General features: G+C 36.0%; 1 protein-coding gene and 1 pseudogene across 7 annotated transcripts in view; one reads left to right on the top strand and one right to left on the bottom strand.

Annotated features, from left to right (window-relative positions):
* The window catches only part of Cdkl5 (cyclin dependent kinase like 5), a 191,416-nt gene that overhangs the window by 137,844 nt on the left and 39,360 nt on the right, over nucleotides 1–14,212 (top strand). For all 7 annotated transcript variants that reach the window (XM_004866145.4, XM_087193680.1, XM_087193681.1 and 4 more), the window contains 3 exons: nucleotides 1,690–1,749; nucleotides 4,880–4,970; nucleotides 8,699–8,888. In XM_004866145.4, the coding sequence (XP_004866202.1) occupies nucleotides 1,690–1,749; nucleotides 4,880–4,970; nucleotides 8,699–8,888 (341 nt within the window). The remainder of the gene's footprint in view (nucleotides 1–1,689; nucleotides 1,750–4,879; nucleotides 4,971–8,698; nucleotides 8,889–14,212) is intronic.
* On the bottom strand, nucleotides 4,039–4,537 carry LOC110345968 (partitioning defective 6 homolog alpha pseudogene; annotated as a pseudogene).

Genomic DNA, 14,212 nt, shown 5'->3' with positions numbered 1-14,212 from the left:
CCCACTTCTTATTTTTGAATTATCAGATAAATGAATGTTATATTTAATTTAGCTATAAAGATGCACAAGGATATCACCTTAAAATAATCTCACTTTTAAGAAAAGCTTAAAGGTCCTACGAAGAGTACCAACTCCTGTTTCTAGCATTAATAGTTGTCTTGTATTTGACTCTCATAGCAATTACTTTACAATATTGTCAGTGGTATGGATAGATCTCTTAAGTCAACTGGACATCTAGTGTCTAGGGTAATGATTCCAATAATAGGCCATATTATTTTTGAGGATATTAATGGGGAGCTGAGTTAGCTGCATTTCCATCATGAAACTGGCTTAAATTTATAGAGAATCTGTTAACTGTGAATTAGTGGTGGAAACCATGATTCTGAAATCTACAAATTTCATTACCCCTGCCCTTTGCCACTTACAGCTTCACCATATGGTATAGATGATAGGTACTATTCTCTAAAAATAGAATTGCAAGATGTCTTTCCAAAGGCAAATTCAATTGAATGCAATTCCTATTTCTGTTATTTTTTATTATTTTATTTTTTTCTATTTCTATTATTAATTTCTATTATTTTTTATTGAATTCTATTTGTGCAAATTTCTTTTTTCTTTTTTTTTTTTTGGTACCAGGGATCGAACTCAGGTCCTTGCACTTGCGCAGCAGGTGGCGAAACCACTGAGCTAAATCCCCAGCCCCATTTGTGCAAATTTCTACCTTTCAACTATCACATCTTCAAAAGATCCATGGGAAAAAATTAGAAATCATAACTTGACTCATATAGTATAGCTTCAGAATTATATACTGGTAATTGTAAACCACACAGACAAGCTAAAGAGACATGTTTATATATAGCAGTTATACAGGAAACCTTTCTTGGATTTTTTTTTCTCCAGTAAATATAATGATAGCTACTTACTCTCATAGTGTTTTTTAAGATACCTTGTGGATGTAAACATTTTATATTCTATCTGCAAAAATTTGTATTAATATTTTATAAAGTAAAAATAGTCTTCAAAATATGCTGGCCTAGATTTGGTCATTCTTAAATTCTTTTCAGAGATCCAGCTAATGCCTTAAAGAGTTAAACATGGGCTGGGGAATGTGATTAAGTGATAGAGCTCTTGCCCAGCATGCTCCAGTCTTTGCATTTGATCCCCAGTACACTAAAATCTAAAATTAAATTTTAAAGACTTACAAGGATTTTTTTAAACTGTGATATTCATATTTCTCAAAAAAATCAATTGAAACTTTATGTACCAGCATAAAATGTGTTACTCAGTTTTTATTTTATTTATATTGATTGATTGATTGAGACAGGATCTTGTTATGTAGCTCAGGCTGGCCTTGAACTCACAGTGATCCTCCTGCTTCAGCCTCCCAAGTGCTGGGATTACAGGCGTGTGCCACCACATCTGGCTAGTTACTTGGCTTTTCACTGCTGCAGTTTTTTATTAAACTTACTTTCATGGGGTTTTGTCTTGTTTTATTGTTTTTTTGGAGATGATCTCACTCACTATGTAGTCTGTGCTCACCTCAATGTCACAATCCTCCTAAGTACCAGGATTATAGGCGTGTGCCACAATGTCCGGCTTCTAGATATTTATAATTAGATGCCATTGCAGTGATGTAACATTGTCAATAAGAACATTTATATTCATTGTTTTTTAATCTTCAAACTCTAGATATAAAACCAGAAAATCTCTTAATCAGCCACAATGATGTTCTGAAACTGTGCGACTTTGGTAAGTTAAAAGAAATTGAGTCCTGTTCCTTACAGAATTAATTTAAGGTAACACATATGTAGCTTTTAAAAGGCATTTTAAATGTAATTTTTATGTTTTGAATTAAATTAGCAGAGGAAAGTTCTGTTGGCACATGGTGAAAAATTGATTGCTAGAAGAATACTACTCTCTCTTTGCTCTGTAGAGTGCTATGTACAATTTTTTAAAGTCCATCCAGTATTTGTTTCATGAAGAGTAAAGTAAATACATGTATATGTGCGCTTAATGATTCCTGTTTGGAGTAGGATAAAATATTTCACAAACTGAGGTTTAGTCATAATCACTAAAGATATGCCTGAATATGTAAATACATATGTACTGTGTATGTGCAATGATTATATGTATGTAAAGTCAAAAGCATTTTAAAAATACTTCCATTTATGAACTGTTAAATATTCAGTGAATAAGACTGGTAACTGATAAATGATATTCCAGCTCTGGATTGAATGTATAGTGGTTTTTTAAATTATTCTGTCTCCTAGTAAACAAAAAAATTATATATTATCTCCTATATAGATAACTTTGTATTAAGTGGTGTTAAACAGTTAAAATAATGTGGAAAAATTTTTAAATCATAACTGAGGATGTTAAGTGCTTGGGTCATTTTTTTAAATTATAATTTTACCTAATCTATATGCTGAAAAATAGCAATTTAATTTTTAAAATTTGTTTCATATATTCATGTATCACAAGTACAATGTAAACCTACATATATAACTAAGAATGCATCTTCTTACCATAAGCAAATTTAGATTCAGTTAGTACCCAGATGGATTGCACAAGTGAGGAATAGAAAGAATTTGCTTTGTAGAATGATCCGTTTTGCCCAGTGCGGGAGTTAGAAGTAACTGTTTTCACTAAATATTTTCTAAGAATTTGAATAATATGAACCTGCTTGTCTGAAAAAAAACTTTAATTTTCTTCATAATTCTTGACAAAAACATTGCAAAGAAGTCTTGCTCTAGCCTATTTTTAAAGAAAGAGAAAAACAAAAATGAGATATTTAATAGTTTAAATTTTTTTTTAATTAAATTTTTAAATTAATTATTTAATAATTAATATTTAATGTATGTGAAAGATTTTGATCTTGCCATTTCTAGCATTTCCTTAGCATTATGATTTTCAGGAACAGCATTGACTTCCTGTTCTGAAGTGTAAGTCCCACCCAACACAGTGACTTAGTGCACCTTAGACACCATTTACTATGGGCCATGGATCTGCTTAAATTCCAAGATTACTGAAATTTATAAAGCAGGTTATAAATACAAAAGAAATGCTTTTGGAATGATTAATAAGAGAAGAAACCACCTAGTCTAGCATTATTTATTAAGGAAAAGACTGTTCTAAATGAGCAGGAAGTTCCTCTGGGCAGCACCACATAGGTTATTCTGTGTCCTGTGTGTGCATCCCTAAGAAAGGCTTCCTAAGTGCTTTCCTTTTCAGTGCATACAGATCCTTTGTCTGGTTTGAAGAATCCCATTCAGAAATATAAATATTTCTTTAAAGTATGTCTCACAAAGAAGTATTGACTAACTGAAGTTAAGGGTTTGGTTTTTTGCTCTGGCTGTTTTTGGTTTTTGCTGTTTCATTTTAGGAAACACTGTTTGCCACTTTTCAGAACTGACATGCATGTCAGTTATCTCTAATGTTTCAGTTTTCTGTAACTATTATAATGAACCTATATTACACTTGCTGAGCTAGATGGGTGATTAATTTATCCTGTTGCCTCACTTGTGGCTATGCTGTGATCCCCAAAAACCTCTTGAAAGAGTGCGGGACAAAAGTCATGTGTGAGGGCCGGGGATTTAGCCCAGTGGCGCCGCCTCCTGCCTTCCAAGCACAAGGTACCGAGTTTGATCTCCAGTACAAAAAAAAGTCATGTGTGAATCTATAAGATAATTAAGATTCCCCAATATGCTTCTCAGGTATTAGGAGATGACAGTAATTTTAGCCTGCGTTGTTTCTATCACTGCCAACTGTTAGTTGTTTACATAATGGCTGGAACTGCTTACCAACAGTAAGCAGATAAATACTATATAGTGAAATTAATGACCATCAATGAGATGCTAGTTTGACTTCCAGCTCTAGTGAGGATTTCATTTTATTCCTGAGGTTTGCATTGTTTTAATTGTAGAAAATCTGTAATGTTGCCCAGGCTAAGAAGGCCCTGTGAGCAAGCTAAAACCTCCCAGTGAGAGGACCTGTCATGTCCCAGCAGCCTTGAGTGGCAAGGGGCTGCATCCTTGCCTGTCAGAGGCTGAAGCCACTACCATCAACTTGTATGCCACTTCCCCAGCCAGAGCTGGCCTGTTCTTGACCATATGGGAAGGACAGAGAGCTATGGGCACCAGAAAGTAGGCAGCCAGGATGCAGGTCCAATCATGGAGGCCCCTGAGACAGCCCAATGGAGCAGGGAGTCTGGCGGTTCTCAAGGACCAGGTCACTGCTGTCATTGTCACTGTCGGGCTCAATAGCCCCAGGTCCTGGAGAGGGAGGCACTGTCAGAGGCCTAGACGTACCTTGTACTACATTATTACACCATCATGTCCATCATTTGGTCCAAAGTCTTCCCAGCAACCTCAATACTATTGACCTCAAGGATGTCATCACTGACTGCCAGCAGCTCTGTACTCTCAGCCAGGGCCCCATATACCAGGTGGGATATGAAGATGCCCGGAACCTGCTCTAGGCCCTCGGGAGTGCTCGCTTCAGTATCACATATACTAAAATAGGCCCTGGGGAGCCACATGGATGCTCATACCATCTCAGATGTAGAAGCCCAGGAGCAGTCTGAACCATGCTTATGCAGCTGCACCCATCAGTGGGTCCCTGAAGTTTGCATTTTTAGGAGAGCTGATTTTAAAATATGTTTTGAATGCTTAGAAAAACATGGAGTGTGGATTTCTTTAGCATAGGAAACTGGATTGTAGTAAATACATTGTATATTTTAATTAACATATGAACTTTTTAAAGTAACAAGGACACGCTATTAAGAAACGGCCTATCCCATTCAATATCAGTTATGTTGTTTTGATGTTCTTTTGAAATATTAGCACTAAAATATTTTGCCAACATGACATTATTCTTTCAGGTTTCGCACGGAATCTGTCAGAGGGCAATAATGCTAATTATACAGAATATGTGGCCACCAGGTGGTATCGATCCCCAGAACTTTTACTTGGGTGAGTTACTGTCTCAAAATAGAATGAACTGGAAAAAAAAAAAAAGAATGAACTCTATACATCTACTGATTCTTTATCATTGGGTTTGGGTTCACTGATAGAAAATAAGAACATCAATTAAATATGTCAGTTATATATTCAGTATAACAACCACCTACAAATGAAATGATGGGAAACAAGCACCACTTAATTGTTGAGGATTCTAAGTGTCAGTAATTGCATTCAGCTTGATAGTTCTTCTGTTGGTCTATCTTGGAGTTGCTTATGTAGCTAGTCTGCTGCAAGGTCATGTGGAAGCTGATCCCTAGGGACTCATCTTTCAGTAGGCTGGTCCTACTGTTTCTAAGTGTGATAGTGGGAAAATTCAGCAAGAGCATAATCCCCAAAGGAAAGGTGCTTTCCAAGTGTGAAACAGCATGGCTTTTGCCTCTGGCTGAAGTATATTTTATAGCCAAGAGAAATAAATCCCATCTCTTGATGGGAGAAGTAACACAGTGCCTCATTACAAAAGTGACATGCATACACAAATGGCAGAAATTTTTGCAGCCATCTTTGCTAATACTCTTCCAAATTAAGAATGTGAGTATTTTCAGAGTTTGACAGTCTGGCTTATCTATTCATTCACTCATTTATTCAAATACTTACCAAATGTTTATCAGGTATTTCTTACATCCAGCCACTTTGCTTGACACATGGGGTAAATATGGAACCAATTGCCATTTTTCCTCTGAACAGTGTAAATCCTGTTTGATAATAAATGTCTATTCTATTTAGCACTGCATTGATATTCTTTTCAACAACATCTCCACATCCATCCACTTTGTGCAGCCTTATACTTTCAGCACTCTGTCATTGATCTGTTAACCCCAAGAAGGGTTTTCTGATAAGGTTTTTTTTCTTTCTAATGCATTTTAACTCTAGAGCTTAAGAAGGAGCTTATAGCTCTGATTTCCATCTTTCATGGCTAATTCTCTACCTGCCCTAGTTGTAGTATTTTCTTTTCTTTTAAAGACATTTTATTTATATCATTCACAGATAAGGAAATAGAGACTTAGGAAAGGAAAGTAACTTGCCTGAAATCACACAGCAAAAAAAGAGACCAAATAGGATGATAGACCCCCTGATTGGTCAAATGTGTGTGGTCAGGTTACTCACTCTTTTTTTTTTCTTTCCTTTCTTTTCCTTTTCTTTCCTTTCCTTTCCCTTTCTCTCTCTCTCTCTCTCTCTCTCTCTCTCTCTCTCTCTCTCTCTCTCTCTCTGTCTCTCTCTGTCTCTGTCTCTCTCTCTCTTTCTTTTCTTTTCTTCCTTCCTTTGTAGTACTGGAGATTGAACCTAGAGAGGGCCTTCACATTCAGATACATTCCCAGCCCGATTTAAATATATTTATTTTAAGACAGGGTCTCACCAAATCACTCAGGGCTCAGATTTATAATCCCCTTGCCTCTGCCTCTCAGAGTGCTGGGATTATAGGTGTGCAGCACCACACCTGGCTGTAGTATTTTCTCTAGATTGTGTTTCCTTCTTTAAGACTATCCAAGAATGGAGAAAGAAGGTACATCTACAAATAAAATTAGTCATAGTGGTATGCCTTGACAAGTATATACCTTGTAGGTTTCATTTCTTTTCTTTGTGTGCCATACATGTATGCGGGAGATGTGAGAAATTTAATTGTTAAAAGATACTGTTTATATATAATAGCAATATAAATTTGTGGGTCTCTTCTGAAGAGCATGATGACTGTATATGTTTAAGTTACTCAGTGAGGGTTTATATGAATGTGTCTACCAACTATCTGGTGATAATTCTTGGTTCATTTCTGGCCTAGAGCCCATAAAAATTATGGGCATCAATTTTTGAAAGCTTTGTTATTTTTTAAAATAAAAAGCTTGCTTTATTTTGAGAAACAAATGATGGCTAACCCTTCACTTATGTGAACAGAGTTTTGGCTTTCTAATCTTAGATTTAGAATTGATTTTGTGTCCATTTGTGTTACTTATTCTGTATACTTTTCTGCATTCATGGGATATATAGTCTCTTTTTGCGGGGGGGAGACTTAGAACTCAAATTTACGGAACACTATTTGCCAATGAAGAATGAGGATGAACTAAATCATTCTTAAAACTGCATCCAAGGACTCAAGTATGGTAGAAGGACTCATTATAATATGGTTTTGTCTATAAGATAGCCTCAAAGAGTACATTCTGAGGACAGCCTTATTGTGAATCTTCAGAGAGTATTTGCTGCCTAATAATACCTATTGAAAGACTGAGATTATGTTTAGAGATGTGTGGTAGCTGCCAAAAGTAAATGGGAGCAAAAAACTAATTTGAGCTAAATTGAATATTGCTAATTGAGTGATTGTCAAGTACTAGTTGAAGAACCATATTATTTGTATAAAAATTCCATTAAAATCAGTTGATATTTGGTTTTATGTTAAGAATTTGCATTTTTATACATTCTCAGGGTTATCCTTGACATTCAAAATAGTTCCAGCTGCATAAATTATTCAAATCAGATGGTAGAAGAAAAATAGCTTGTTGTGGGGATGTGGACATTTTCCATAGGTTTCTCCACCTAGTACCATGGAACATGTTTTCTTTCTCTCAGATATGAAAGAAAGATAGTAGCCTTCCTTCCCTAGCAAGGTCCCAAAATATCTAAATGAAGTTTCTGCATATGATTTTTAGGTTTTTGTGGGAAGGAAATGAGATAAATGAAATGACATATTGTTACAGTGAGAGATTAATAAAATATTGACATATAGTTACAGTGATTTATTATACTAGAAACATATTCTGTATAATGTCAATAGTGGTTTAGTTTGAAAGTTTTCTATTACTATTATATCATTATGCCATTCTAGAATTTCATGCCATATTCTTTTTCACATATTTTATTGTGGCTTTCTCTTCTCAAAGCTTGGATGCTTTCTTAATCTACCATAGTTTGATTTAAGGCTGTAGATACTGGGGTATAGATCTAACAATGTTTTGGGGATACCTAGATTTTCATGATGGCCTCCATTTGTAACAGCATCTCTCTTTTTAAAGCCCTCTGATAAACTCAGATTCTACAAGTGAGCTATAAACTCCTAAGTAAACTAAAAAAATGTTTGAGGGAAATAGTTATCAGAGCCGTGTGTGTGTAGAATACAATTATGTTCAAGTAAATAATATAATAGAGCTTAGCACTGTCTTAGCTATTGGAAACTGTGATGCTAAGTAATTAAAGGTTAAATAATATTCAGTATTTTTTTAAGGAGACATGTAAGTCAGTAGTACATTTTAATAGGCTGAGCTAAAAAAATTGATAAAATGTTACTTTTCTGACATGTAGAGAGCTAAAATACAATTACTTAGAAAATGTATTTCTTAGGAGCATTTCATTCCCCAAGTAAAGTGTTATTAATCAGACATGTACACTATATTAGGGTTTATTAGGCAATTCATGTTGAAGTTATACTCAGATTTCAAACTTGTGTATACTAAATAAAAATTGTTATTAAACCAATATCTTTATTAGTGTAGATTTATTCAGTTGTGTTCTGAATTTTTACTTGGATGTCCATGTTTCCTTATTTTCAGTCTCATTTTTTTCCAGTGGTATTTTTAAAATTCCTTAAATACATAAATATGCTTCAAAACATGAATCTCTTCAGAATAATTTGGAAATTATTAAGACCTTGTATTTCTTCACTTGCCAAGATAATCTCTCCCTTTGCTTTTCAGAGCTCCCTATGGGAAGTCTGTAGACATGTGGTCAGTGGGCTGTATTCTTGGGGAGCTTAGTGATGGACAGCCCTTATTTCCTGGAGAAAGCGAAATTGACCAACTTTTTACTATTCAGAAGGTGCTAGGACCACTTCCATCTGAGCAGATGAAGCTCTTCTACAGTAATCCTCGGTTCCACGGCCTCCGGGTAAGAGGCTTTGCTAAACTGAAAATGAAATCAATATGGCAGTATTTAACTCATTATCCATTGCACAATGGGATGCTAAGCTAGCCTTTGAATATTGTTCCTTTTCTCATTAAAATGTTTCTTAATCCCCACTATAATATTTTATTCCTGAGTCTTATATAGTATTTATGAATTTAAAAAGCAGCCAGAATTCGAAAGTGGGAGCTGCTAATTTGTAAATGCTAATTTTTCAAAATCTCTTTTAGCATATACATTATTATATTCTAACCTTGATTATCTTAGACTCCTTATGTATCTACAACATTAAGCATCCCCCAAAGATACAAAATGTATGAATGACTGCTGTTGAGCAAGCACATTTGTAGTGATTTGAAAAAGACCATAAATACTTGTATTATGCAAACTTAAAAGGTTCTCATTCTAGCAATTTCTTGTCTGTTAACAGTGAAACATCAAATTCACTTTTCAAACCACCATATTGTCTTTCCTGAACTTGTTTACTTTGTATAAAGCATGTTTTCTGAGAATATGCTAGAAAGCATCTTAGAAAGTATAAACTTCCCTCAAATGAGAAATATTTAACTTACAGAGGCAATTCAGTATAGTGTCCAGTGAGTTATAGGCTGCTTCTCTCATCCATTTACTCCAAATATGGCTCTTTAAAAGTTGTCAAACACTCTTTTGGGCCAACATGTCACTTGGTGGTCATTATGGGGACTACAAAATAATCTTGGCATCACTTCCTTTCTTTCTCTTAAATGCATAATTCTCAAACCATGTTTTCCTGCCATTGGCAAAACACTTTGCTTTTTTCTTTGACCCCTTGGACCTCAGTTAATTTTCCTTTGGAGGATACCAGTGTCCACACATGAGTGCCCAATACAGACAGCCCCAGCTCCTACTGGGCTTAATGGATATATAGGAAATGAATTGATCCAAGATGCAGTTTCTCTACCATCTTCTTTCTCTCTTTCCAAAATACCTGAGTTATCTCAGGCAGATTTTTCTTTTATTTTTGCTTTTGTAAGCCAAAAATTGGCCAAATTTGCAGCATTAATTAGGGTACAAATACTACCCTTGTATTGGTTGAATAGGTTAGTTCAACAGTTATTGAACATTTGTCATAGTAGATGCAGAAAATATGACAATAAATAGGGCTTGCCCTCAATCTAGGAGAAAGTCTGTTATTCACAAATAAAGTAGGTCATAATTACTGAATTTCTTTCACTGAGAATCAGTCTATATTCTTTGAGTATATCCTGTGAGATCTTATCTAATCCAGGCTCCCTGGCTCCCTGACCTTGCCCTCATACTTATCTCCATTCCCCTCCCTGTCCAAATTCTCACCACTCTTGCCTGTTCCTTGGCTTTCATAAACATTGTAAGGCTTTTCAAGCTTTATATGTTTAGGCTGTGGCTTCTTCTCTAGGAAAGGTTCCTCCCAGGCATGGTCCCTCCTCATTTTGTAAATCTCAACTGAAAGAACGCCTCCTCCCTCTGGCCACCCACCGTACAGTCTCCCCCAGCCCTCCTTCCAGTCCCCTCATAGCACTGTTCTTTTATGTCCATCATACCACTTACCATAGTATGGAATTATTTCATCAATTTATTTACTTGTTAATTATCAGTGTCTAGCTATACCCCACTAGCATGTAAGTTCCCGGAGGGCAGACATTGTCTGTGTTAATGCTGTACTTGAAGCATTGAATACAGAAACACATCTGCTGTGTTCTCACCAAATAGCTGAGTGATTCATCAAGTCTGTGACATCAACACTCAAACTGAGCTTTATTTCCATTCTCTCCGTCTCAAATCCTCTCACTCTTGCTACCTTTACCAAAACTATAGACATTTGCTCTCAAACTGATCTCTTGAAGAGTGTCTGTCTCCCCTTAAGGTTAAGTCTTTTCTCCAGCAATGCATTTAATTCTATCTCCTTTTTGTTTCACAACTTCTATGGGAGTGCTGATAAAGTTTAAGCACCTGAGGGTAGCATTAAAGACCCCTTGCTCTTAGCCCTCCAGCCTGGTCTCTCCCCTGTCCCACCCCCATCCCTTTTTCTTAGGCCACCTTGCCCTTCCCATCATTTTCTTGACCTGTGGCACTTGTAGTGCTTCATTTCCATTTCTGTGGTGCTCCCAATCTTCTCTTTCCATGAAGCCCTTCTAGACTATCCTAGGCTCAGTAGGTGACTCCTTCTGAGCTCCCACAGCACTCTAGTCACTTTTTTTTTGTAGCACCCATTGCATTCTCTTTTAAGTTACTGGTTGCAAGTATGTATCCTCTCTGGATTAATTAATTTCTCAAGGAAATGAACTATTCTGTTTACCATTATGTTTGTAGCACTCTTAGAATAGTGCCTACTAGGTTGAGTAGCATTGAATAGTTCATCTCAACTGCTAGAACTTAGGTAAGGTTGGTCTACTGGCTGACTTCTTGGTCTGGTTAAAGCAGCTCTACGATGGATTCTCTGAAGAGAGTATAAGCAGATCTGACATGTACCTGGGCTTTATAACTTCCAAACTAGCTGCAGAATTTAGACTTTCATACTGAAATAATTAGAACAGTACAATTTATAGGAAATCATACAATAAAGTACTGCACTATTTACTTATTTGTACTGCTTTCTAATAGATCTCATTATTGTTTAGAATGACTGTGACCATGTCAAGCATTCTAGAAAGGTAGAAATCATAGTTGAGGGTGCATTAGAAAGGGTTTATGGGGGATTTGAAATTTAAAATGGATATTGAAGGGCAAATAGCATTTAGATTGTAGAGGCCGCACGGGGGCTATCTTTTCTTCATTTGTCTGTGGTCCTATTTGTTCACAGACCTCTCCATTAAACAGTATTGTTTGCCAAATGCTAGGCAGCCTATGATAGTGCCAACTATAAATGTTCTTCAGGGAAATTGTTACTTCCATGACACTTTGATTTTTGTAAACTTTTATGTCTTAACATTTATATGTTAACATTTTAGTCTGAAAGTGTTTGTGTTGTTTTAACTAAGTTAATTCAGTGTCTTTAGAGATTTAACAACATCTTGCAAGATAAAATTTTTTCTTTATGCTATCACTTGAAAATGTCTTCAACAGATAATAAGTAAGCACACAGGGCCTGTGAGCTGCATTTGCTGTGAGCCATGTACTCACCAGGAACTAATCCAGTATGATCTGCATTTGGTTCCACTTATGTAGAGACTGAAAAATCCCTTATATGTTGCTCTAATTATATGCATTATTTGGAAAACAAAGACTGGTAGACTTCAAAGCCTAGCTCCATATTTACTGCTTGAATGGCCTCAAAAAATTATTTTACCATCTGTACCTCTGTTTCTTGTGTGTAAAATGGTGATGGCAGAGGTATCACCTAATGAGGTTGTTGTGAAAATGAAATGTTTGTATATAAAATGCTAAGAGCAGTGCTTAGTAAAGAGATGCTCTTATTTTATTATATTGACCAAGTGATTAGGAAAGGAAACAAACTACTGACTGGGCTATGACCTAAACTTTTGTGCTTGTTTTAACTATTTGTTGAATTATCTGATGTTAGAATAGTAAGAGTTCATTCAGAAGCATATAAAGTAAATTTTTAAGTTAGGAGTTTGGTTGGTCATTTTATTCTAATATTTCTAATACCTTTTGACTTTGAAAATTAATTTTCTTATTAGTGAAATGTTATTTCTGGGAAAATAAAAGGGAATGGTATCTGGTATCATAAGATAGAACTCAGAAGCAAAATGTTAATTAAAATGTACTGGGGTAGGGTCTTTTATCATGGCATGACAGGTTTCTTTCTTTGGGCTGATATTTAGTGCTCCAGCAGCATCAAAAGGAACTTCTGTACTTCCCTTAGGAGAAGTGCCTCAGTTTAGAAACTAGAGTGTGGGTTTACATCACAGGCCTGGGTGCAAATACTAGTTCTACTGCTTGTTAATTATGTAACTTTGCTTTAATCAGTTACTTGAGCTTTCTGATACAATTTTCTATATTTCTAAAGTAAGGGGTAGTAATACCTAAAATGCCTGACATAGGATTGCTTCCCTAAGAAATCAGTTTTAGCTTTTTGCCTGTGCATCTGTGTTATACTCACATTGGCCCTTCTTCCTCTGTCTGGAAGGTACTGTCCTACTTTTCCCCATCTTCATATTTTTCTTATCTTTTAAAACTTAATTCAAATATTACCTACCAGTTCGTTCTTCTATAGCCACAAACTGTCTTTGTCTCCTTTCTCTGAGCTTCCATCAGAATGTACAGATCCACAGTTTGGCACTGATTGCTTTCCCAACCAGACAATGGATTCCTCAGGTGCAAGGCTTAGTTCCTACCCATATTCTGTATCTCCTGCCCTACCAAGCACAGTGTACAGATGCTGTCATAATTACTCCCTAAATACCTACATCATTAGTCCTCCTGTCTACTTATTTAGCATATTTAAGGATTTCAGTACTTTGAAATGCTCTTCTGTTGATGTAGAGGAAATGTATATTAGAAGGAAACTAGCCCTCACATTTGACATTGGGCTCTGCCAGTCATATTACCCAGTGCTTCAACCTCCACTCAAGTATGACCAAGTGTGAGTTGGCAGAGGAAAGAATAGAACATTTAAACAACCTTGACCCTTTCCCTCATCTTTTTAAAAAATGTTCTTGTTAAGCTGCAAAAGCAAATTTTAAAAATCAACTCAAAAAGGAAAGATTTGAAAACAGGTCATTAAAAGTATTAAAAGCAGTAATACAAGGCTAGTACAGTGGCACATACTTGTAATCCCAGGACTTTGGAGGCAGAGGCAGAAGGTTTGCAAGTTCAAGGCTAGCTCCATAGCAAGTTCCAGGCTAAGTTGTACTACATAGTGAGACACTATCTCAAAAATGAATGAATGAGGGCTGGGGATTTAGCTCAGTGGTTCCGCCACCTGCCCTGCAAGCACAAGGACCTGAGTTCGATTCCCGGTACAAAAAAAAAGAAAAAAAATAAATGAATGAATGGGTCCGGGGATTTGGCTCAGTGGTTCCAGTGCCTGCCGTGCAAGCGCAAGGTCCTGAGTTCGATCCCCGGTACTGGAAAAAAAAAAAAGAATGAATGAAATAATGCAGCCAGTATCAGAATTCACTTAGTTCTACTTCTGTGGTCTTACAGGTTCTGGCCTCGTGCTGCATTTTTCTCCTTTCTTCTTTATTTGGAGGAGTAAATGATATGTTGCTGTGAAAGAACCATAAAAATCTTGCATGATATTATATCATGTTCCTTGTGTTAGGCCCCCAGTTACCATTGGTAATTAAGAATTGTCTGAAAAAAAAAAAAGAAGTGTCTGTATAAGCAGA

The sequence above is a fragment of the Heterocephalus glaber genome, unplaced genomic scaffold (genome assembly GCF_053883595.1).
Source record: "Heterocephalus glaber isolate CG9 unplaced genomic scaffold, H.glaber_assembly_v1.0 deba00001594, whole genome shotgun sequence".
NCBI classification, from domain to species: Eukaryota; Metazoa; Chordata; class Mammalia; order Rodentia; family Bathyergidae; genus Heterocephalus; species Heterocephalus glaber.
The sequence above is the reverse complement of the archived record's forward strand: the minus strand, read 5'-3'. Positions and strand labels throughout refer to the sequence as shown.